General features: G+C 43.1%; 1 protein-coding gene and 1 non-coding gene across 2 annotated transcripts in view; both read left to right on the forward strand.

The window, feature by feature from the left end:
• The window catches only part of LOC128643241 (uncharacterized), a 44802-nt gene extending 35833 nt beyond the window's left edge, over nt 1-8969 (forward strand). Inside the window, exon 2 of the mRNA XM_053696227.1 lies at nt 5393-8969. Coding sequence (XP_053552202.1) covers nt 7108-8406 — 1299 coding nt within the window. The 5' untranslated portion in view covers nt 5393-7107 and the 3' untranslated portion in view covers nt 8407-8969. The remainder of the gene's footprint in view (nt 1-5392) is intronic.
• Nucleotides 3739-3820, forward strand: TRNAI-UAU (transfer RNA isoleucine (anticodon UAU)). The gene has a single exon. It is a non-coding gene; the product is annotated as a tRNA-Ile (tRNA).
• Nucleotides 8970-18672: the final 9703 nt, after the last annotated feature.

Raw genomic sequence — 18672 nt, forward strand, 5'->3', positions numbered from 1 at the left:
AGATACAACACACGGACTGTAAGCAGGAGTCACAGCAGGATATGGGTAGATACAACACACTGTAAGCAGGAGTCACAACAGGATATGTGTAGATACAACGTACTGTCTTTAAGCAGGAGTCACAATAGGATATGTGTAGATACAACGTACTGTCTTTAAGCAGGAGTCACAATAGGATATGTGTAGATACAACACACTGACTGTAAGCAGTAGTCACAGCAGGATATGTGTAGATACAACACACTGACTAAGCAGGAGTCACAGCAGGATATGGGTAGATACAACATACTGACTGTAAGCAGGAGTCACAGCAGGACATGAGTAGATACAACGTACTGACTGTAAACAGGAGTCACAGCAGGACATGAGTAGATACAACGTACTGACTGTAAACAGGAGTCACAGCAGGATATGTGTAGATACAACACACGGACTGTAAGCAGGAGTCACAGCAGGATATGGGTAGATACAACACACTGTAAGCAGGAGTCACAACAGGATATGTGTAGATACAACGTACTGTCTTTAAGCAGGAGTCACAATAGGATATGTGTAGATACAATACACTGACTGTAAGCAGGAGTCACAGCAGGATACGTGTAGATACAACACACTGTCTTTAAACAGGAGTGACAATAGGATATGTGTAGATACAACGTACTGTCTGTAAGCAGGAGTCACAACAGGATATGTGCAGATACAACGTACTGACTTTAAGCAGGAGTCACAGCAGGATATGTGTAGATACAACGTACTGACTGTAAGCAGGAGTCACAATAGGATATGTGTAGATACAACACACTGACTGTAAGCAGGAGTCACAACAGGATATGTGTAGATACAACGTACTGTCTGTAAGCAGGAGTCACAACAGGATATGTGTAGACACAACGTACTGACTGTAAGCAGGAGTCACAGCAGGATATGTGTAGATACAACGTACTGACTGTAAGCAGGAGTCACAATAGGATATGTGTAGATACAACACACTGACTGTAAGCAGGAGTCACAACAGGATATGTGTAGATATAACGTATTGTCTGTAAGCAGGAGTCACAACAGGATATGTGTAGATACAACACACTGACTGTAAGCAGGAGTCCCAATAGGATATGTGTAGATACAACACACTGACTGTATAAGCAGGAGTCACAACAGGATATGTGTAGATACAACGTACTGACTGTAAGCAGGAGTCACAGCAGGATATGTGTAGATACAACGTACTGACTGTAAGCAGGAGTCACAATAGGATATGTGTAGATACAACACACTGACTGTAAGCAGGAGTCACAATAGGATATGTGAAGATACAACGTACTGACTGTAAGCAGGAGTCACAACAGGATATGGGTAGATACAACACACTGTAAGCAGGAGTCACAACAGGATATGTGTAGATACAACGTACTGTCTTTAAGCAGGAGTCACAATAGGATATGTGTAGATACAACACACTGACTGTAAGCAGGAGTCACAGCAGGATATGTGTAGATACAACACACTGACTAAGCAGGAGTCACAGCAGGATATGGGTAGATACAACATACTGACTGTAAGCAGGAGTCACAACAGGATATGTGTAGATATAACGTATTGTCTGTAAGCAGGAGTCACAACAGGATATGTGTAGACACAACGTACTGACTGTAAGCAGGAGTCACAACAGGATATGTGTAGATATAACGTATTGTCTGTAAGCAGGAGTCACAACAGGATATGTGTAGATACAACGTACTGTCTGTAAGCAGGAGTCACAATAGGATATGTGTAGATACAACACACTGACTGTAAGCAGGGGTCACAATAGGATATGTGTAGATACAACATACTGACTGTAAGCAGGAGTCACAATAGGATATGTGTAGATACAACACACTGATTGTATAAGCAGGAGTCACAACAGGATATGTGTACATAAAACACATTGACTGTGTTAGTTTTCTTTTATTTGATTTTAAGATGGAATTAAAGTTTTCCGACAATGAACTATGAAGTTAACCTGTCAATAGATGTGATTGTAGATTGTTGGGTAAGGGTAAGAGTCTCTATATAAATGTGTTTCAGAGTTTTAGTGATAATAGCTCTTCCAAGTGATTTTAAATTGTGCTCTTGATAAAGGTGGTATAACCGCTGAAACACGTAGAGCATTTAACAAGTTTTAAATGGCTGTGTAACGCTGGCATATCACGGCTGTGATTTGGATAATAAAAGCAGTTTTTTCCCCTTCACATTGTGAGCAAATTCCATTTAGGGTTGCCTTAAATGTTACAATATTAAACTACATTTCTTTTTAAAGACACAATGAGTCCACGGATTTCATCCTTACTTGTGGGATTACGCCTCCTGGTCAGCAGGAGGAGGCATAGAGCACCACAGCAGAGCTGTATATATAGCTCCTCCCTTCCCTCCCACTCCAGTCATTCTCTTTGCCTGTGTTAGTGATAGGAAGAGCTAAAGTGAGGTGTTAGCTTAGATTCTTCAGTCAAGAGTTTATTATTTTTAAAATTGTACCAGTGAGTGCTATTTTATTATAGGGTGTAGCCGTATTCCTTGTCAGCCTCTAGAGTAGAGCTACTGGTGGCTTTAAAGCAATGGGAACTGGTGGGACATAATTCTCACTGCGCCTCCCATACTGTGCTGCCCTTTCTGTGATGGCCTAAGTTGGATCTTACTCAGGCTTTATCTTTTCTACAGGACTATAGGAGGGACCCAATGGACCTCTGAACCCTGTTGAGGCTGTCCTGCTGTCGGACAGCATAAGAGGTAAGTGCAGCCTTTATTTCTCTACAGGAAAATTCCTCAGGGACATATTTACCTCAGTGAGGATTTTCTGCACATTTATGGGAATCAGGGGCTCTGTCAGTGAAGAGCTTTTTTCCCTGACAGCATTTAGCAGACTGGGCCACGCTTGTATGGGGACTAAGTCTCATTCACAGTAGGGGACTCCTCACATGGCGACTTTATTATAGTAATGGGCCTTAACCGAGTGTTTTTTGAAACAGGCACTGAAAGGGAAGGCATGTTTAACTATGGGCTTCACTACGTGACAGACATGTCTTAGCCGTTGAGTGAACAATATAAGCAGGCTGAACAGCTTTTATTCGCACAAAGGTTATACTGTCACTCCCGGTGCCTTTACTGAGCAGTTTGGGACTCCCTGAGGGCTCGGGGGATATGTTCTCAGACAGAGTTTTGTTGTTCTTAAACATTCTGGATCTCCATGAGATCTACAATGCTTGCCTGGACTGGCCTCAGTTGACTTCGTTCAGTTTACCAGGTTCCAGTCAGACACCATAATGTCATTTACCTACATCAATCATCAGGGTGGAACAAGGAGTTCCTTGGCGATGACAGTAGTCTCCAGAATGATTTGGTGGTTGGAGATCAGTTATTGTTGTCTGTTGACAATTTGTTTTCTCATCCGGATGTGTTCTCCAGTCTGGTCCTTAAATAGGGTCAGCCGGAGTTGGATCTCGAAGCATACAGCTCAGAATGCCAAACTTCCATAGTACGGGTTGAGATCCAGAGTTCCTCAGGCGGCTCTGATAGAGGCTCTGGCGGCCTCTTGGTCCTGTGATCTGACATAGTTTTTTCCTCCATTTGCTCTCCTTCCTCGAGCGATTGTACAGATCAGACGGGAAAGGGTTTCAGTGATTCTCATAGCTCCAGCCTGTCTTCAGAGGATCTGGTATACAGATCTGATAGAGATGTCGTTTCTACCCCCTTGGAGTGATAGGTAGCGTGGCCGAGCGGTCTAAGGCACTGGATTTATGCTCCAGTCTCTTCGGAGGCGTGGGTTCAGATCCCACTGCTGCTATAATCATCACAGGACCTTCTGGTTCTGGGACCCTTCTATCATTTAAATCTTGATTCTCTGAAGCTGAATGCTTGGAGATTGAACGGTTGATCCCAGACAAGCGAGGTTCCTCTGATTCGATCATAGATACCTTAAATTCAGGCATGTAAGCCTGTCGCTAGGAAGATTTGCCATAAGATATGGCGTCCTGTCGCTAGGAAGCTTTGCCATAAGATATGGCGTCAATATCTTTCTTGGTGTGAATTCAAGGGCTACTCAGGCAGTAGAGTTAGGATTTCTAGGATTTTGTCTTTTCTTCAAGAAGGATTGGAGAAGGGTTTATCAGCAAGTTCCCTAAAGGGTCAGATATCTGCCTTATCTTTTTTGTTTCACAAATGTCTGGCAGATGTTCCATATATTCACTCTTTTTGTCAGGCTTTGATTAGAATCAGGCCTGTTTTTTAACCAATTGCTCCTCCATGGAGTTTGGATTTAGTTCTTAAAGTTCTTTAAGGGGTTCAGTTTGAGCCTATGCATTCCATAGATTTTAAGTTGTTATTGTGGAAAAAATGTATTTCTTGTTACCTTTTCTTCTGTTCGAAGAGTGTATGAACTTTAGGCATTACAATATAATTCGCCTTCCCTTATTTTTCATTTGGATCAGGTGGTTTTTCGTACTAAACTTGGATTGTCTTCCTAAGGTTGTTTCAAACAAGAACATTGATCGGGAGATTGTTGTTCCTTTCTTGTGTCCTACTCCTTCTTCCAGAAGGAACTTCTTTTGCACAATTTGGACGTGGTCTGTGCTTTAAAATCTTACTTTCAAGCGACTTGAGGACTTTTGTCTATCGTTTTCTTTATTTGTCCTTTTTCTGGACACTGTAAGGGTCAGAAAGCTACGGCTATCTCCCTTTCTTTTTGGCTGAAGAGTATCATACGTTTTGCATATGAGACTGCTGGACAGCAGCCTCCTGTAAGAGTTACGGCTCATTCCACTAGGGCTGTTGCTTCCTCATGGGCATTCAAAAATTATGCTTCTGTTGACCAGATTTGCAAGACTGCAACTTGGTCCTCTCTTCACACTTTTTCTAACTTTTACGAATTTGATATTTTTGCTTCGGCTGAGGCTGTTTTTGGGAGAAAGGTTCTTCAAGCAGTGGTGCCTTCAGTTTAGGTTCCCTGTCTTGTCCCTCCCTTTTCATCCATGTACTATAGCTTTGGTATTGTATCCCACAAGTAAGGATGAAATCTGTGGCTCATTGTGTCTTTAAAAAGAAAAGAAAATGTATGCTTACCTGATAAATTTGTTTCTTTTTAGACACGATGAGTCCACGCCCACCCTGTTCTATGAGACAGGTTATTAATTTTTGTAAACTTCTGCACCTTGGCTTTTCCTTTCTTTTCCTAACTTCAGTCGAATGACTGGAGTGGGAGGGAAGGGAGGAGCTATATATACAGCTCTGCTGTGGTGCTCTTTGCCTCCTCCTGCTGACCAGGAGGCGTAATCCCACAAGTAAGGATGAAATCCGTGGACTCATTGTGTCTAAAAAGACACAAATTTATCAGGTAAGCATACATTTTCTTTTGTCTCAGTGTTTCCTGAGGTGATTTGGAATTGAGGTGACTCATGTGGGTGCGAGAAGTGGAGACTTTCCCAGCATTCCAGTGTTGATCTCAAGAAGGAACAATGCCACCAACCCTGGATAAAATACCCAAAAGAAGCCATTTATATGTATGGCACATAGACTTTATACAGGAGCCAAAACAAGGCATGTTCACCTCTGGCATGTGGATTTTATATGAAAGCCAAAACAAGGCATGTTCACCTCTGGCATATGGATTTTATATGAAAGCCAAAACAAGTCATGTTTCCATATAGTGCATGGACTTTCTATAGGAGCAAAAACAAGTTATATTTCTTATGCAACATGGACAATATACAGGAGAAAAACAAGACATGTTTATATATGACACATGGGCTTTATATCAGAGCCAAAACAAGGCATGTTTCCATATAGCACATGGACTTTATTTAATATAGCACATGCACAATAGACAGGAGAAAAAAACAAGACACACATATTTATACTTGGCACATGGAATTTTTACATTTATATGATATGTTTACATATGGCATATGGACCTGATTTGGGAGCCAAAACAAGGCATGCTTATGTATTGCACATGGACTTTATACGCAAGCTTAAACAATTCATGTTCACCTATGGCACATGGACTTAATATGGGAACCAAAACGAGACACATTTATGTATGGCACATGGACTTTATACAGGAGTCAAAACAAGATAATATTTACATATGGCACATGGACGTGTATGGCACGTGGCAAAGAAAAAAAAAACAAGACATGTTTATGTGTGGCACATAGACTTTATACAAGACACGTTACATTCGGCACATGGACTTTATACAGGAGTCAAAACAAGACATATTTATATATGGCACATGGAGTTTATACAGGAGTCAAAACAAGACATGTTTATGTATGGCACATTGACTTTATACAGGAGTCAAAACAAGACAAGTTTATATATGGCACATGGAATTTATACAGGAGTCAAAACAAGACATGTTTATGTATGGCACATGGACTTTATACAGGAGTCAAAACAAGACATGTTTATATATTGAACATGGACTTTATACACAAGTCAAAACAAGACATGTTTATACTGTATATGGCACATGGAATTTATACAGGAGTCAAAACAAAACATGTTTATCTATGGCACATTCATGGACTTTATAAGTCAAAACCAGACAAAATTTACATATGGCTTGTGGACTATATACAGAAGGAAAAAATAAGGTATAATTTTGTATGGCACATGGACTTTATACAGTCAAAGAAGACATCTTTACTTAAGGCAGGTGGACTTTATACAGGAGTCAAAGCAAGACATGTTTACATATGGCATATAAACTTTGTACAGGAGTCAAAGCACGAAATGTTTACATATGACACATGGACTAAATACGGGAGTCAAAACAAGACATGTTTACATTCAGCACATGGACTTTATACCAGAGTCAAAGCAAGACATGTTTACATATGGCACATAAATTTTGTACAGGAGTCAAAGCACAAAATGTTTACATATGACACATGGACTAAATACAGGAGTCAAAGCACAAAATGTTTACATATGACACATGGACTAAATACAGGAGTCAAAACAAGACATGTTTACATTCGGCACATGGACTTTATACAGGAGTCAAAGCAAGACATGTTTACATATGGCACATAAACTTTGTACAGGAGTCAAAGCACAAAATGTTTACATATGACACATGGACTAAATACAGGAGTCAAAGCACAAAATGTTTACGTCACAGCCCTATACTCATCCATTCCCCATGAGAAGGGAATGGAAGCACTTGCTTTTTTCTTTCGAGAATGGTCAGAATTCTCTGCAGAGTTCCAAACATTTATTCTTCTGGTGTCCCTTTTCCTTCTGACCCATAACTTTTTTGAATTTGAGGGTACCTTCTACCTCCAGAGATATGGGACGGCTATGGGGGCTAAATTTGCCCCCTATTACGCCAACCTTTTTATGGGTTGGTGGGAGCTGTCCCTCATCTTTGGAGATAGTAATCCCCACAAAAAGGACATCAGCTTCTATTGTCAATTTATCGATGACTTGATCCTCATTTGGGATGGCAGTGAAGCTGATTTAGAGTTTGTGGAGGGTATTAACCAAAATAAAATGGGACTCAAATTTACCTTTGAGACACAGCTGAATGAAATTAATTTTCTTGATGTGACACTTAGTGGCACCCTAGAGGGTAAAGTAAAAACAAATTTATATAGGAAACCCATATCCGGCAACTCTTTGTTGCATGCTAGGAGCTGCCACCCCAAACATGTGCTGTATGCAATTGCAAAAGGGCAATTTATAAGAGCAAAAAGAAATTGCTCGGATATTAAAGATTGCCATATCCAGATGGGGGATGTCAGTAGACGTTTGGTCCAAAGAGGATACCCCCAGAAGATTGTCAAGAAAGCACACAGAGAGGTTGTGGGATCACATAGATCTGATTTACTGAGAGATAAATCTAAGACCAAAGAGATGCATAAAGGTGTAACCTTCGTTACGGACTATAGTTCCCAATACGAAGAGGTATGTAAAATTGTTAAGCATCATTTTAGTATGCTTATTGCAGATGACAGACTTATAGACTGTGTCCAGGAGGGAATCAGATGCTCCTATTGGAGGAATCGTACACTAGGCAATTTGTTATCTCCCACGGTACTAAAAAAGCCTACATCTCAGGCTAGTGATTGGCTCACTAGCAAGGGATCCTTCAAGTGTGGCAGCTCTAGATGTGGAGCTTGTGATTATCTGATTGTGTCTGATCACTTTAACTCCACAGTGACAGGTAAAACATATGAAGTAAATTTCTGTTTAAACTGTACCTCAGTGTATGTTATATATTGTATAACATGCACTAAATGTGGGAAACAGTATGTTGGGCTCACCAGAAGGGACATCAGGACTAGGGTGAGAGAGCATCTGTCAACTATTCGAGTTGGAAAGGCTACCACCCCCCTTTGTGTATCATTTTGCACAAACACACAATAAAGATCTGCTTCTTGTGGCAACCCATTGATATGATCCCTCACCCAGAAGAGGGGGGGATAGGACAGTTATCTTGCGGAAGAGGGAGATGCTGTGGATTTTTAAACTAGAAACTAGGGTTCCCAAAGGTCTAAATTCTGAATACGACTTTATTAATTATTGGGAGTAATTTTCCACAGCATGTCCCTCTTTTTATGGCCTGTGTTGGGTGTATGTGTATATAACTCTAAGCACTGATATTGTAGAACACCTCTATTAGATCTATATGGTTTATTTGATATATTTTTTTAAATATGCAGTCTTACCTGTTTTGATGACTATTGTTGGTCCTTTGCAAACTTGGGAGATACATATATACATTCCCTAAATATAATATAATACATCATAATAGAATAAATTCTTTTGCATCCTTTATGATGTATCTTTTGCACCTTTAACTGGATGATTAGAATTTAGTTCTATATAATTGTTACTTCTATTGTGCCCTTTCTTCACTTAGTGCAAATTATTTCATCCTGGTCTTTTTATGTGGGCTTAAATACATATTACCCGTTTATTATTTGCTAAGATTCCAGATCTATCTTTAGACTTAAATTTAACTAGATGTATAATGTATATGTATGCATGTATATTATATTTATGTATAGTTATAAGTATAGGGTGTTTTTGTATTCATACACTCTTTTATTATCTTTCTGTATATGTGTATATATCTTCTATAATCCACATATGCATATTTGACCATTATGTATTTGTACCTCTGTATCTTTATGAAATGATTAGTGCTGGTTTCTAACTTATGTTCTTACATGCTTGGATCTGTTTCACTTCAGTAGTGTAAGGGTTAACTCTTTTGGGCGTGACTTTATTTTAAAGTTCCTTTGGTTTTAGCCAATGATGTTACTACAATTGTGTATATATTGAACACCTGTACTGGCTCCCCTATGCTATGATTACGGCGTTAAGCCGAAACGCGTAAGCCTGCCAGCCCAGAGGTGTCCTTGCCTCTCTTAGTCATTTGACCACCTGTTTTTATGACGGAAGCCTAATAAAAGCTATGTTTTATTTATTTATTTTTGCTAACGCTCTCCTTTTTCTTTTTGGGACTGTATGTTTACATATGGCACATGGACTTTATACAGGAGTCAAAGCAAGACATGATTACATATGGCACATGGACTTTATACAGGAGTCAAAGCAAGACTTGTTTACATATGGCACATGGACTTTATACAGGAGTCAAAGCAAGACATGATTACATATGGCACATGGACTTTATACAGGAGTCAAAGCAAGACATGATTACATATGGCACATGGACTTTATACAGGAGTCAAAGCAAGACATGACTACATATGGCACATGGACTTTATACAGGAGTCAAAGCAAGACATGATTACATATGGCACATGGACTTTATACAGGAGTCAAAGCAAGACATGATTACATATGGCACATGGACTTTATACAGGAGTCAAAGCAAGACATGATTACATATAGCACATGGACTTTATACAGGAGTCAAAGCAATACTTATTTACATATGGCACATGTACTTTATACAGAAGTCAAAACAAGACTTGTTTACATATGGCACATGGACTTCATACAGGAGTCAAAGCAGGACATGATTACATATGTCACATGGACTTTATACAGGAGTCAAAGCAAGACATGATTACATATGTCACATGGACTTTATACAGGAGTCAAAGCAAGACATGATTACATATAGCACATGGACTTTATACAGGAGTCAAAGCAAGACATGATTACATATGTCACATGGACTTTATACAGGAGTCAAAGTAAGACATGATTACATATGTCACATGGACTTTATACAGGAGTCAAAGCAAGACATGATTACATATGTCACATGGACTTTATAAAGGAGTCAAAGCAAGACATGATTACATATGTCACATGGACTTTATACAGGAGTCAAAGCAAGACATGATTACATATTGGAAGTGGAGGGCCCTCTAATGGGCATGTAACAAAATTAAGGGATAACTGAGTTGAAGTCTGGAAGGTACTAGATGTTACATTGTTGCAAGAGGGGGGGCGGGTGTTTCTGCTTACCTTTATAGGTCCTGACTGCAGTGAATCCAGCCCTCTTTTGTTCCTGGTTCCAGACTTCAAGGAAGAATTTTTCCCGCCCACCCGACCCTGGATGAAGACGTGGCGGCTTAGGGTTGTTGAGGGCTCACCCTGGCGTGGGTAGGTTTAATTGAACTAGCTCAGTAAGACCAGGGGGTAAGTTAGTCTTCCACCCTCCGGGAGCGTGTTTTACGACTCGTACCTGGGGGGTCGCCTTACTGGGCTAGTCGTATGTGCCCTAGCTGGCGGTCGGTCAGGGCCCAGAGAGCGGGCGGGGAGAGAGATGAGTGATGTCATGGGATGGGGGAGGTGACACTCACTAGGTGCCGACCTAGGGGTTCCTCCCCCCTACGAATCTTAGGCAAATACCTCTCTCAGCTTACAGCTCTCTCTCCTTGCCAATTGGGTGTGGCTATCGTGCCACACTGCACACACCGTGTAGGGCTCTGACCGTCTGCTAGTAGGGGTTCATTTTAGCTAGTTCATTGCCGCCACCAGCGAAGAACTGTTACAGTTCTCCTATTCGAAGTCTTTAGTTGCCTAGTTGGCATATTTACATAGGCCTAGTTTTAAAGGCTTATGTGTTAATAAATGTGACCGTGACCGGTCTTTTGCCCATTTAACTGGTTGTCAAGTGTTTTTATTTCATCTAACTTATTGTTAAGTATGGTATTCCTTTTAAGTCATGTGGGTACAAGGAAGACGTAATAGGAGGTTTATCCCTTAAGCACATGGACTTTATACAGGAGTCAAAGCAAGACATGATTACATATAGCACATGGACTTTATACAGGAGTCAAAGCAAGACTTATTTACATATGGCACATGGACTTTATACAGGAGTCAAAGCAAGACTTATTTACATATGGCACATGGACTTTATAAAGGAGTCAAAACAAGACTTTGTTTTCATATGGCACATGGACTTTATACAGGAGTCAAAGCAATACTTGTTTACATATGGCACATGGACTTTATACAGAAGTCAAAGCAAGACTTGTTTACATATGGCACATGGACTTTATACAGATGTCAAAGCAAGACTTGTTTACATATGGCACATTGACTTTATACAGAAGTCAAAGCAAGACTTGTTTACATATGGCACATTGACTTTATACAGAAGTCAAAACAAGACATGATTACATATGGCACATATATGTTATATATGAGCTAAAACAAGTCATGTTTACAAATGGCATATATACTTTATTTGAGAGCCATAACAAGACAAGCTTGCATATGGCACCTGGACTTTATATAGCAGCTAAAACAAGATATGTTTACATATGGCACATATACTTTATTTGAGAGCCAAAAACATGCTTGCATATGGCACATGGACTTTATATAGGAGCTAAAACAAGACATGTTTACTGATGGCGCAAGGACTTTATATAGGAGCTAAAACAAGACATGTTTACTGATGGCGCAAGGACTTTATATAACAGCTAAAACAAGACATGTTTACTGATGGCGCATGGGTCAAATACAGGATCAAACACAAGACATGTTTTCATCTGGTGCCTAATATTCCACCATCTCTAACAATAATACAGTTGTGTTTGTATGTAATGAACTGCAACCCAGATAGAGCCTGACTTATTGAGACATTAATACACTGTACAGAACGGCTCGTAAATATGCAAAGAGCAGGCGGTACGCTAGCAAATGGCTTTAGGTTGCCTATGCATAGTTGCTGGCATAAGACGTCTCTTGGTTTCTCCCAGACTGGAGACACTTTATGGGCCATTTCTAAGGCTGCAACTGGACAATTTTCTCTGTGTTTACTCCTCTGCTTCCTCATCTTTGTGTCCACTAACACTTGTGTAGGGATGTTAGTGGTAGAACTGTGTAAAGGTGCGGGCCACTGTAGATGGCAGCATGGGGCAGGGGCCACTAGTTTACTTGTGTGCGTATCATTATGTGTATTGTGCCTTTGTAACATTTGTTTAGTGCAGGTACAGGGTGTATGACGATTAGAATTTGTTGTGTATATGATTGAATCTGGTTGGGGTAGGCATATACCAAACACAGATGGGCTCCAAATCTGTCACTGTCCTTCTGGGAGACCATAAGATTCACTAAAGGAATAATACACAAATGTCATTCCCTTTTGTCATAAAAAGGGAACCACCCAGCCTCACACCTGTCCTTCAACACTCACAAGTCACATGCCAGAAACTTGTTATTCCACCAACCCAAATGTACTTTGGTTCCCTCATAAACATTTTGGTTAATTTATAATTCTGGATAATTTTCCCTTATTATGCTGAGCTGTTTGTGTGCTCATAAAAGAGCTGTACGGTGTGGGTGCAACACATAGCAACAGTCACTACTTTATGATTATAAATAAAACAGGAGTGAGTTGCCAAGGCAGTGTATTTGTAAAGATTTAGTTTACATGTCACATATACGGGGACCACAGGAACTAGAGGGGATCCTAGAGATGGTACAAGGAACGGAGGGGACCCTGCAGGTGATACAAGAATTAGATAGAGGGAACCCTATACGTGATACAGAGACTATAAGGGACCCTGTAGGTGATACATGGATTAGATAGAGGGAACCCTATACATGATACAGAGACTATAAGGGACCCTGTAGGTGATACATGGATTAGATAGAGGGAACCCTATACATGATACAGAGACTATAAGGGACCCTGTAGGTGATACATGGATTAGATAGAGGGAATCCTATATGTGATACAGAGACTATAAGGGACCCTGTAGGTGATACATGGATTAGATAGAGGGAACCCTATACATGATACAGAGACTATAAGGGACCCTGCAGGTGATACATGGATTAGATAGAGGGAACCCTATAAGTGATACAGAAGACTACAAGGGACCCTGCAGGTGATACATGGATTAGATAGAGGGAACCCTATAAGTGATACAGAGACTACAAGGGACCCTGTAGGTGATACATGGATTAGATAGAGGGAACCCTATAAGTGATACAGAAGACTACAAGGGACCCTGCAGGTGATACATGGATTAGATAGAGGGAACCTTATAAGTGATACAGAGACTACAAGGGACCCTGCAGGTGATACATGGATTAGATAGAGGGAACCCTATAAGTGATACAGAAGACTACAGGGGACACTGCAGGTGATACATGGATTAGATAGAGGGAACCCTATAAGTGATACAGAGACTACAAGGGACCCTGCAGGTGATACATGGATTAGATAGAGGGAACCCTATACGTGATACAGAGACTACAAGGGACCCTGTAGGTGATATATGGATTAGATAGAGGGAACCCTATACGTGATACAGAGACTACAAGGGACCCTGCAGGTGATACATGGATTAGATAGAGGGAACCCTATAAGTGATACAGAAGACTACAAGGGACCCTGCAGGTGATACATGGATTAGATAGAGGGAACCCTATAAGTGATACAGAGACTACAAGGGACCCTGCAGGTGATAAATGGATTAGATAGAGGGAACCCTATACGTGATACAGAGACTACAAGGGACCCTGCAGGTGATACATGGATTAGATAGAGGGAACCCTATAAGTGATGCAGAGACTACAAGGGACCCTGCAGGTGATACATGGATTAGATAGAGGGAACCCTATACGTGATACAGAGACTACAAGGGACCCTGCAGGTGATACATGGATTAGATAGAGGGAACCCTATAAGTGATGCAGAGACTACAAGGGACCCTGCAGGTGATACATGGATTAGATAGAGGGAACCCTATAAGTGATAAAGAGACTACAAGTGACCCTGCAGGTGATACATGTATTAGATAGAGGGAACCCTATAAGTGATACAGAGACTACAAGGGACCCTGCAGGTGATACATGGATTAGATAGAGGGAACCCTATACGTGATACAGAGACTACAAGGGACCCTGCAGGTGATACATGGATTAGATAGAGGGAACCTTATAAGTGATACTGAGACTACAACTGACCCTGCAGGTGATACATGGATTAGATAGAGGGAACCCTATAAGTGATACAGAGACTACAAGGGATTCTGCAGGTGATACATGGATTAGATAGAGGGAACCATATAAGTGATACAGAGACTACAAGGGACCCTGCAGGTGATACATGGATTAGATAGAGGGAACCATATAAGTGATACAGAGACTACAAGGGACCCTGCAGGTGATACATGGATTACATAGAGGGAACCCTATAAGTGATACAGAGACTACAAGGGACTCTGCAGGTGATCCAGGGGCTAGAGGGGATTATGTAGGTGATACATGGACTAGAGATGACCCTGCAGGTGATACAGGCAATAGATGGGACCCTGCAGGTAACCTAGAGACTGGGGAGATCCTGCATAAAACTAGAGGATTAGAGGAAACTCTGCAGGTGACACATGGACTAGAGCCTGGTTTCTCAACAGCCGGGCCGTGGCCCAGTACCGGGCTGTGATAGCCCTGCTGGTGGGCCCTGACCTGTCATGCCCCCACTGCTCACTCTTACCCCACTGCAAACCAGGTGCAGACTGAGACCAATCAAGGCCCCAGGAACACTGTCTCACACTGACCAAAATGTATTAAATTGTATGCAAATGAACATGGTAGCCTTCCTGCCCTGCCCCCAACAGGCCCCTCATCCTCCAGAGCCAGGATCCCCAACATTAAGGGCCATAGAAAGGGCACCCAACCTCCAGGGCCAGACCCCACACTCCATGGCCCTCAAAGCGACAGACCCCTGCCAGGGCCCCCCTAAACCCACACTTATTTGCTTAGTTACTGATAGGGCAACTGAAAACTCCAGCTTAAGGAATGCACCAAGATCCGTGGAGATACCATTTGTGGGCCCCCCTACTTGCTGGTCCCTCGGCCTAGGTCCTATTTGCCTGGCTGATCGTCCCGCCCCTGCTGCTCACTATATATAAATAAACTACTGGGCCCCGGACATGTCTAGCTAAAATTTACCGGGCCTTGAGGTCACTTTGGTTGAGAACCACTGGACTAGAGGATATTCGGAAGGTTATATTGTGACTGAAAGAGACCATGATGGTGATAAAGTTACTAGATAAGACCTGAAGGTGATACAGGGACTAGAGAGGATCCTGCAGGTGATACAGGTATTAGAGAGGGTCCTGAAGGTGATACAAGGACTAGAGGGGATCCTACATGTGGCACAGAGATAAGAGGGGATGCTGCATCTTATACAGGGACGATCTGGGATCCTACACATGGCACAGGGACTAGAAGGGATCCTGCAGGTGATACAGGGACTACAGGGGATCCTACACATGTTACAGGGACTAGAGGGGATCCTGCATGTGGCACAGGGACTAGAGGGGACCCTGCAGGTGATACAGGGACTACAGGGGATCCTACACATGGCACAGGGACTAGAGGGGATCCTGCATGTGGCACAGGGACTAGAGGGGATTCTGCAGGTGATACAGGGACTAGGGGATCCTACACATGGCACAGGGACTACAGAGGATCCTGCATATGGCACAGGGACTAGAGGGGATGCTGCAGGTGATACAGGGACTACAGGAGATCCTACACATGACACAGGGACTAGATGTGACCCTGCAGGTGTTACATGGGATCCTACACATGGCACAGGGACTAGATGTGACCCTGCAGGTGTTACATGGGATCCTACACATGGCACAGGGGCTAAATGTGACCCTGCAGGTGTTACATGGGATCCTACACATGGCACAGGGGCTAGATGTGACCGTGCAGGTGTTACATGGGATCCTACACATGACACAGGGACTAGAGGGGACCCTGCGGGTGATACAGGGAATTCTTCACATGGAACAAGGACTAGAGGGCATCCTGCATGTGGCACAGGGATTAGAGGGGATCCTGCAGGTGATACAGAGACTACAAGGGATCCTACACATGGCACAGGGACTAGAGGGGACCCTGCAGGTGATACAGGGAATTCTTAACATGGAACAAGGACTAGAGGGCATCCTGCATGTGGCACAGGGACTAGAGGGGATCCTGCATGTGGCACAGGGACTAGAGGGGATCCTGCAGGTGATACAGAGACTACAAGGGATCCTACACATGGCACAGGGACTAGAGGGGATCCTGCAGGTGATACAGAGACTACAAGGGATCCTACACATGGCACAGGGACTAGAGGGGATCCTGCATGTGGCACAGGGACTAGAGGGGATCCTGCAGGTGATACAGGGACTACAGGGGATCCTACACATGGCACAGGGACTAGAGGGGATCCTGCATGTGGCACAGAGATAAGAGGGGATGCTGCATCTTATACAGGGACGATCTGGGATCCTACACATGGCACAGGGACTAGAAGGGATCCTGCAGGTGATACAGGGACTACAGGGGATCCTACACATGTTACAGGGACTAGAGGGGATCCTGCATGTGGCACAGGGACTAGAGGGGACCCTGCAGGTGATACAGGGACTACAGGGGATCCTACACATGGCACAGGGACTAGAGGGGATCCTGCATGTGGCACAGGGACTAGAGGGGATTCTGCAGGTGATACAGGGACTAGGGGATCCTACACATGGCACAGGGACTACAGAGGATCCTGCATATGGCACAGGGACTAGAGGGGATGCTGCAGGTGATACAGGGACTACAGGAGATCCTACACATGACACAGGGACTAGATGTGACCCTGCAGGTGTTACATGGGATCCTACACATGGCACAGGGACTAGATGTGACCCTGCAGGTGTTACATGGGATCCTACACATGGCACAGGGGCTAAATGTGACCCTGCAGGTGTTACATGGGATCCTACACATGGCACAGGGGCTAGATGTGACCCTGCAGGTGTTACATGGGATCCTACACATGGCACAGGGACTAGAGGGGACCCTGCGGGTGATACAGGGAATTCTTCACATGGAACAAGGACTAGAGGGCATCCTGCATGTGGCACAGGGATTAGAGGGGATCCTGCAGGTGATACAGAGACTACAAGGGATCCTACACATGGCACAGGGACTAGAGGGGACCCTGCAGGTGATACAGGGAATTCTTAACATGGAACAAGGACTAGAGGGCATCCTGCATGTGGCACAGGGACTAGAGGGGATCCTGCATGTGGCACAGGGACTAGAGGGGATCCTGCAGGTGATACAGAGACTACAAGGGATCCTACACATGGCACAGGGACTAGAGGGGATCCTGCAGGTGATACAGAGACTACAAAGGATCCTACACATGGCACAGGGACTAGAGGGGATCCTGCATGTGGCACAGGGACTAGAGGGGATCCTGCAGGTGATACAGGGACTACAGGGGATCCTACACATGGCACAGGGACTAGAGGGGATCCTGCATGTGGCACAGGGACTACAGGGGATCCTGCAGGTGATACAGGGACTACAGGGGATCCTACACATGGCACAGGGACTAGAGGGGATCCTGCAGGTGATACAGGGGATCCTACACATGGCACAGGGACTATAGGGGATTCTGCAAGTGATACAGGGACTACAGGGGATCCTACACATGGCACAGGGACTAGAGAGGATCCTGCATGTGGCACAGGGACTAGAGGGGATCCTGCAGGTGATACAGGGACTACAGGGGATCCTACACATGGCACAGGGACTAGAGGGGATCCTGCAGGTGATACAGGGGATCCTACACATGGCACAGGGACTAGAGGGGATCCTGCATGTGGCACAGGGTCTAGAGGGGATCCTGCAGGTGATACAGGGGATCCTACACATGGCACAGGGACTAGAGGGCATCCTGCATGTGGCACAGGGACTAGAGGGCATCCTGCATGTGGCACAGGGGATCCTACACATGGCACAAGGACTACAGCGGATCCTGCAGGTGATACAGGGACTAAACAAGAGCAAAGGATCTTACACTAAAAATACACAAAACAACTGTAAATAGTAGGTCCTCTCTGCATACAAATAGCTTCTGTAAAAAATAAATTCAATTCAATAAAGAAAAAAATCACGACAGTTGTGAGGCAAATACGGCAGCTTAATTTGTATAGTATCTGACTGAATATGAAGAATCTCTTGTTATACACAATGTTTAATTTCATAGAATACTAAACAAGTAACAAAAGTAAAAAAACAATCACATATACAATTCATATACGCATAAAAGTCCATAACAAATCTCTTAAAAATGGTTAAAGTCCCAATAATACGGCTGAGAGTTATTCTGTTATTGTTATT

Source organism: Bombina bombina, chromosome 12, assembly GCF_027579735.1.
Source record: "Bombina bombina isolate aBomBom1 chromosome 12, aBomBom1.pri, whole genome shotgun sequence".
In the NCBI taxonomy this organism is placed as follows: domain Eukaryota; kingdom Metazoa; phylum Chordata; class Amphibia; order Anura; family Bombinatoridae; genus Bombina; species Bombina bombina.